This window comes from Tupaia chinensis, unplaced genomic scaffold (genome assembly GCF_000334495.1).
Source record: "Tupaia chinensis unplaced genomic scaffold, TupChi_1.0 Scaffold000165_2, whole genome shotgun sequence".
Lineage (NCBI taxonomy): Eukaryota > Metazoa > Chordata > Mammalia > Scandentia > Tupaiidae > Tupaia > Tupaia belangeri.
The window spans coordinates 4,667,815-4,675,022 of record NW_006159640.1 but is presented as its reverse complement, the minus strand read 5'-3'; the positions used below and the strand labels follow the sequence as shown (position 1 = coordinate 4,675,022).

The 7,208-nt window shown below is 38.2% G+C and overlaps 1 protein-coding gene across 1 annotated transcript in view; it reads left to right on the top strand.

The window, feature by feature from the left end:
• The window catches only part of KIF4A (kinesin family member 4A), a 167,373-nt gene that overhangs the window by 132,294 nt on the left and 27,871 nt on the right, over positions 1–7,208 (top strand). The window contains exons 21-22 of the mRNA XM_006146137.2: positions 5,561–5,716; positions 5,833–5,933. Of these exons, the coding sequence (XP_006146199.1) occupies positions 5,561–5,716; positions 5,833–5,933 (257 nt within the window). The remainder of the gene's footprint in view (positions 1–5,560; positions 5,717–5,832; positions 5,934–7,208) is intronic.

Sequence of the window (7,208 nt, the reverse complement as noted above, 5' to 3'; positions counted from 1 at the left end):
GCCAGGTGCATGTGAGTGTGTACCCAAGATCCCGAGAGGAGAATGGAGGATAAGGGATTGCGGCATGGCCATCCCCTCTGGGGGATGATTTCTTGCTCTCTGTCTCTCTCTTTCTGGCAAGCGTACGCGCCCTACAGCAAAAACCTCTCAAAAAAAAAAAAAAAAACAGTTTGATTGAATTTACCTAAAAAACTAGAAGGGCCTGTAGAGTGTTTTTTTTTTTTTTGCTTATTTTTGCTGTGAAGGAGATAGTTTAACTAAAATTCAATTTTAAAAAATAGAGTTTATTCAGGTTATATATTTTTTCTAAAAAAATAGTTTATTTTATTCATGATGGAGAACATATACAAACATGAGAGAGATAAGCACCCTCACCACGGTGTGGTCATACTGTGATCTCCTTCCTCTAGCCTTTCAGTTCATCAGAATCTCAGGCACATGTGTACACATACACCCTACACTTTTCAGCTTCAATGGACCAGGGAGCCGAACTCACAGTTTAGCCATGGAGGACTGTAGTCCATTATGCTAAGTACAGTACTTCCTAAGCTGGGCCTATATGTTTATTCTTGAGTGAGTGTTGGTAGCTTGTTTCAGGAAACTTGTCCATTTTATCTGAGCCATTAAATTTTGTTGGCATAAAATTGTTTACCATGTTACCTTATTATCCTCCTAATTTCTATAAAATGTAGTGATGTCATCTGTCTCATTCTTGTCATTTATATTTTGTTTGTTTTCTCCTTTTTCCCCATCAGTTTAGTCAGAGGTTTAACCGTTCTTATAAATGGTTAAAATGGTAAATTTTATGTTATTTTTATTATACTACAATGAAAGAATTTTTTAAGAAAAAAGTTCTTTAATTTCCACTCTGATCTTTATTATTTCCTTACTTCTGCTTACTTTGCATTTAATTTGCTCTTTTTTTTGAGAGAGAGATTTTTGCTATAGGGCACGTGCGCTCGCCAAACAGACAGAGAGAGACTGAGATATCCCCCCCCGGGGGGATGGCCACACCGCAATCCCTTCTCCATTCTCCTCTCGGGATCCTGGGCACGCATGCACACGTGCCTGGCATGAGTTTTAAGCCACCAGGTCCGGGACACGAACCGCGGTCAACTACATGGGAGTCCAGCGACATAGCCATTACGCTAACTGCTGGTCCCTGAATTCAATTAAAAATACATTTTAATTCCCCTGTTGGTTTTGTCTTTGACTTTTGGCTTATTTAGAAGTATGTTATTTAGTTTCCAAAATATTGAGGAATAATTTTCAAATATCTTTTTGTTATTGATTTCCAGTTTAATTCCATCATAGTCAGAGAACATAATTTGTATGACTTGAATGCTTGAACTTTTTGAGTCTTATTTTTTATGGCTCAGAATATGGTCAGTATAGGTAAATGTTCTGTTAACTTGAGAAGAATGGGCATTCTGCTGTTATTGGATAGAGTATTCTGTAAATGTCAATCGTGCTGATTTGATTGGTTGTGCTAGTCATTTCTACTGTAACATTGCTGATTCTCTGTCCTATCAATTATTGAAAGATGGGTTTTAAACTTTCCAACTATAATTGTAGATTTGTTTATTTTTCCTTTCAGTTCTGTTCTTGCATCATATATTTTAAAGACATAAACATCTAGAATTAATTGACCCTTTTGTTATAAAATTATCTTCTTTATTCCTGGTAACATTCTTTGTTCTAAAATCTTTTTTTTTTTTCTTTTTTTTCTTTTTTTTTTTTTTTTTTAGATTTTGGCACATGCCAGAGAAAGACCCAGAGATAGAGAAAGTGAGAAATCACCCCCAATGGGGAATGGCCACACCACAATCCCTTCTCTTTCATTTTCCTCTGGAATTTTTTTTTTGAGAGTTTTTTTTGCAATAGGGCATGTGCGCTCACCAGACAGACAGAGAGAAACAGGGAGACAGAAAGCGAGAAATCACCCCCCCAGGGGGGATGGCCACACCGCAATCCCCTCTCCTCCATTCTCCTCTCGGGATCTTGGGCATGCAAGCACACGCGCCTGGCGTGAGTTTTAAGCCACTGGGTCCAGGACGCGAACCACGGTAGACTACGTGGGAGTCCAGCGACATAGCCATTACACTAACTGCTGGTCCCTTTCCTCTGGAACTTTGAGTATGCATGTTCATGCACACTGTATGAATTTCAAGTTGGGTCCAGGACTTAAACCACAGGGTTGGCCATGTGGGATCCAGCACCATAACCACCATACCACCTATTGACCCCTATTCTTCTGATATTAATATAGCACCTCCAGCATTCTTTTGATTAGTGTTAGCATGCTTTTTTGAACCTTTTAATTTTAACTTATTATGCTTTTTTTTAAAAGTGTGTTTCTTAAAGGTAGCATGTGAGTCTAGCTTTTCAAATCCATTCTGAAAATTTTGTGCATTTTAATTGGGGTGTTTAGACCATTAATAGGGGGATTTCAAAAAGTTTGTGGAAAAATGGAATTAAAGTATGAGTTTATTTCAGTACCAAAAAAATTGAAATCTATGCATAGTGTCTTCATTATACACATTTTTCATTAATTTTTGAAGACTTCCCATACGATTAATATGATTATTCATATGGTTACGCTTGAGCCTGGGCCAGCAGGTGACATGTTGGTTAAGGCTCTAGATCCCATATTGCTGACTGCACAGTTTGAGTCCTGGACCTGGTAACTTAAAAAATATGCTGGGCGCATGTACGTGCATGCCCAAAAATCCCAAGAGGAGTATAGAGGAAAGGGATTACAGCATGGCCATCCCCTGTTAAGGGGTAATTTCTCACTTTCCCCACCTCCCTCTGTCTGTCTCTCTCTAGCTAGTGGACAAACCCTATAACTAAAAAAAGAAAGTTTGAGCCTATCATCATTATATTTATTTTCTTTCTTTTTTAAAAATTCATGATAGAGCACATGCCCAAAGATGTGATAGAGAAGGAGGCAGAGAGAGAGAAGTACTTTCCACAGAGTCTGGTTGCTCTGTGATCTCCTTCCTCCAATCCTCCAGCCCATCAGATCTTGGGCACTCACGCAAGTATCCAGTGTGTTTCAGGCTGACCGGGTTAGAGATTCAAACCACAGTCACCGTGTGGGGTACAGCTTCTCTTGAGCAGCTCATTACCTGCTGCACCAGGAGCAAGCCCTTGCTATTTGTTTTCTATTTGTCGCATCTGTATTCCTTTTCTTTTTTATTTTCTGGCTTCTTTTAGATCAATGGAATATTTTTATGATTTCATATTATCTTCTCTGTTCATATATATATATTTGTTTCATGATTTTTAGTGTTATATTTAGTGCTCTATTACTAAGGACATAAAAATTAAGGATTAGGCCAGCCCAATAGCCTAGAGGTTAAGGGAGCCAGATCCCACATGGCTCTCTGTAGTTTAAATCCTAGCCCTGGTAACTTATAAAACATGAGGGTGCCACCTGGTAGCATGGTGGTTAAGGCAACTGCATCCCACATGGCCAACTGCGTGGTTCAAGTCCCAGATCCAGCAGCTTGAAAAACACTCCAGGCATGTGTGCATGTGTGCCCAAAATCCAAAAAGGAGAAATAGAAAAGGGATCATAGTGTGACCATCCCCCATAGAGGATGCTTTCTCACTTTCTTTCTTTCTTTCTCTCTCTCTTTGTCTCTATCTAGCAAGCACACATACTCTAGCAACTTTTTAAAAATTTTCTGCTATAGGAAGCATGTTTTTCTCAGAGAGAAATAGAGATTGAGGGGAATGAGAAATCACCTCCCAGGGGATATAGCCACACCACAATCCCTTCTCCTCTATTCTGCTGTAGGGATCTTGAGCGTGCATACACACACGCCTGGCATGATTTTCAAGTCAGTGTCCAGGACTTAATCTGTGGAGTTGGCCATGTGTGATCCAGTGCCTTAATCTCCATGACATCTGCTGGCCCCACAAATTAAAAATAAGGGGGGGGGACACACTGGGTATGTCTGCATGTGTCCCCAAATCTCAACAGGATAGAGAAATGTAGGAGAGAGGATTGTGGCATGACCTCTCTCTGATGAGCACATGCACCCACTGGCAATTAAAAAAAATTAAGAATTATGTTCTTAAACATTTAAATCCTTTATCATGGTGAAATGATCTTTTTTATACCAAGTAGTATTTTCCAGTAAAAATCTACTTTATCTGATATTAATTAATATAACCTCTTTAGCCATCTATTGATTACTATCAGTATGCCTTTTCTAATTTTTTATTTTTTATTTTATTTATTCATTCATTTATTTTTTAATTTGATCAGAGAGAGACAGAGGGTGAGAGTGAGAGAGAAAGGAAGTGAGAAAGCAAGCCACCAGATTCAGGACTTGAACCCTGGTCAGCCATGTGGGAGTGTCCAGCACCTTAACCCCACATGCCACCTGCTGGTCCCAGATTACTATTAGTATGCTTTATCTTCCTCAAAAGCAGTAATGTCTCAAGGATGGTTTCTGTTTTAAAAAGTGAATTTAGTAAATTGTTTTCTTTTTTAAAAATCTCATTCTTCTACTTTAAAGATTATAATGGATATCTAGGGGACAGGGGGTAGCACAGCAGTCAAACATGGTACTCTGACCCACATGAGAGTTCCTGATTTGCACCTGGAGACCTCCCTGAACACACTGGCACATGCACTCTCATGATCTGTGACTGAATGAGACTTGGAATGGATTGTGGCATTAAGACCCGGTTAGTGGTGGCTTTCTCTCACCATGGATTTAATGAATAAATTTTTTAAAAAAGAATATAGGGCCAGGAGGTGACATGGTGACTAAGGTGCTGGATCCGACATGGCTGACTGTACAATTCAAGTCCAGGACCCAATAATTTGAAAAACACAGTGAATGGGGCCAGCAGGTGGTGTGCAGTTAAGGTGCTGGACTCCCATGTGGCTGACTGTAGTTCAAGTCCCAGACCTGGCAGCTCGCATTCTTCACTTTCTCTCTCTCTCTGTCTCTCTGTCAAACTAAAAAAATATAATAATGATGATAATAAATAAAATTAAATAAATAATTTTTTTCAAAAAAAGAGAAAGAAAAACGCACTGGGCACATGTGCGTGCATGCCCCCCCAAAAATTCCGAGAGAATGGAAGAGAAGGGTTATGGTGTGGCCATTCCCCCCAGAGGGTGCTTTATCACTTTCCCTCTCTCTATCTCCAGTGAGCACACATTCCCAATAGCATTTTTTTTAAATCTGTTTATTAAATAGAATAGAGAGTACAAATCATCTTCAATTCTACATGATTAGTTAAGAGCAAACAACAAATGTTAAAAGGAAAATGGAGAAAGTAAAGACAGGGCATGTAGAAATGCTAGTATATCTGGAGAAAGATTTTTCTGGAAAAATTATCTTTCTTGAAACTTTTTAGGCTATCTCTGTTAAACTCTGAAAAGTGTTGTTTTTACTAAGTGTGGATACAAATGGAAAACTTGCTTCTAATTACTTGGGCCCTGGTCCAAATGAAATTAAGCATGGAGCTGAATCTAGCTTATGGCCCAATGATTCTTCATCCCTAAACCAGACATTACCTGATTCTCTTCTAGAATTGGCTTGGAAATGAAATTGAGGTTATGGTTAGTACTGAGGAAGCCAAACGCCATCTGAATGACCTTCTTGAAGACAGAAAGATCCTGGCTCAAGATCTAGCTCAACTCAAAGAAAAAAGGGAGTCTGGGGAGAATCCACCTCCTAAACTCCGGGTAAGTGCCCTTACAAAAAATGTTACCAATAATCAGAATCTGTCTGCATTCTCCAGAAATCCTCATTGCTTTGGTTCCTTTTAGTACTTCACCCTTGTTCCCATTATTCTTTACAGAGGCGCACATTCTCACTTGCTGAGCTACATGGTCAAGTTTCAGAGTCAGAGGATTCTATTACAAAGCAGATTGAAAGCCTAGAAACTGAAATGGAACTCAGGTAATGAGAGTATCTCAAAGACATTATTAAAACTTTGCATAGAATTAAAAATAGAACATATCTCTCCAAAAGCTTGTTTTACAAAAGCTTTGTGACGGTTGAAAAACAAGAGAAAGTAACAATTTTTTGAACCAGCCCCTGCATTAGACATGTTTGATACATTTTCTCCTTCCATACCTCTGATACCCAATGAGATGAGTATCAGCCTTCTCACTTTAGAGGTTTTTAAATGAAGTTCGGAGGTCTTAAGAAGTTTGCCAAATGCACTACCTAGCTAACAAATAACAGAGCTGGGATTTGTAACTCTATCTAATTCCAAAGCCCATGCTCTTTACAGCACACCACAATGTTTTGTTACAGTAGTATTTCTGAAATATAAAACTAAGAACAGAATTTTAGAGGGACTCAAGAAATTATCATAGTAAAGCAGCAACATAATAAGGAGAACTTTAGAAATCATCAGCAAAGTAGAAATAATATAAAAAGAAAGTTGTCATGAGCATTAAATGAGATTAGTAAGTAATAGTTCTTGGCACATTAGAAGTGCTCCATAAATGAATGTTCTCTCTCCCTGCTCCTGGTTCTAAGACCAAAAACTATGCTACAGGGCCTCTCTAATAGCTATTATTGTCTTTTAAGAAGTTTATGAAATCTAGAAAGTACACAACTATGACAGGGATTTTATAGTATCTTAGGATAATAGAATTTTATTGCCCAGAAGACCTTGGAGGTCATTTCATTTGGTTTCAGCAATATATACTAGCAATTTATCTCTGAATACATATGTATAAGTCACTAACATTGAGAGTTCCTGCTTTGTGCTGCACTGGGTATAGTTGGGATATACAGAAATGATAGCATTATCCTTGCTCTCAAGTGCAAATAGATTATTGTTCACAATGATGTGCTGAGGTCTTTTGTTTAAACTTCAAGAGTGTTGTAAATCATTGATAGCTTGTGATTGGTTATGGTGAGAGTATTTACACTGGAGAAATTGGCAAAAGCTACAAATCAGGACTGGCTTTTGTAAGTGTAGTTTGTTAAACATTTACTCGCACACCATGTACATAAGTAAATGATTATGTAAATGTAGGACAGGTGCCAAGGAATTAGAGAGATGAATTTAGCCAAGGGAATTTTCTTTATTTTTGATGAGATTTAAACTAAATTTTAAAATAGATAAGGAATATGAATTGTCAGAAAAGACATCAATGGGCGTATGATAAATCACAACTCTGGAATGTTCTGTCCCACTTCTTCCAGAAGCCTTCCCTA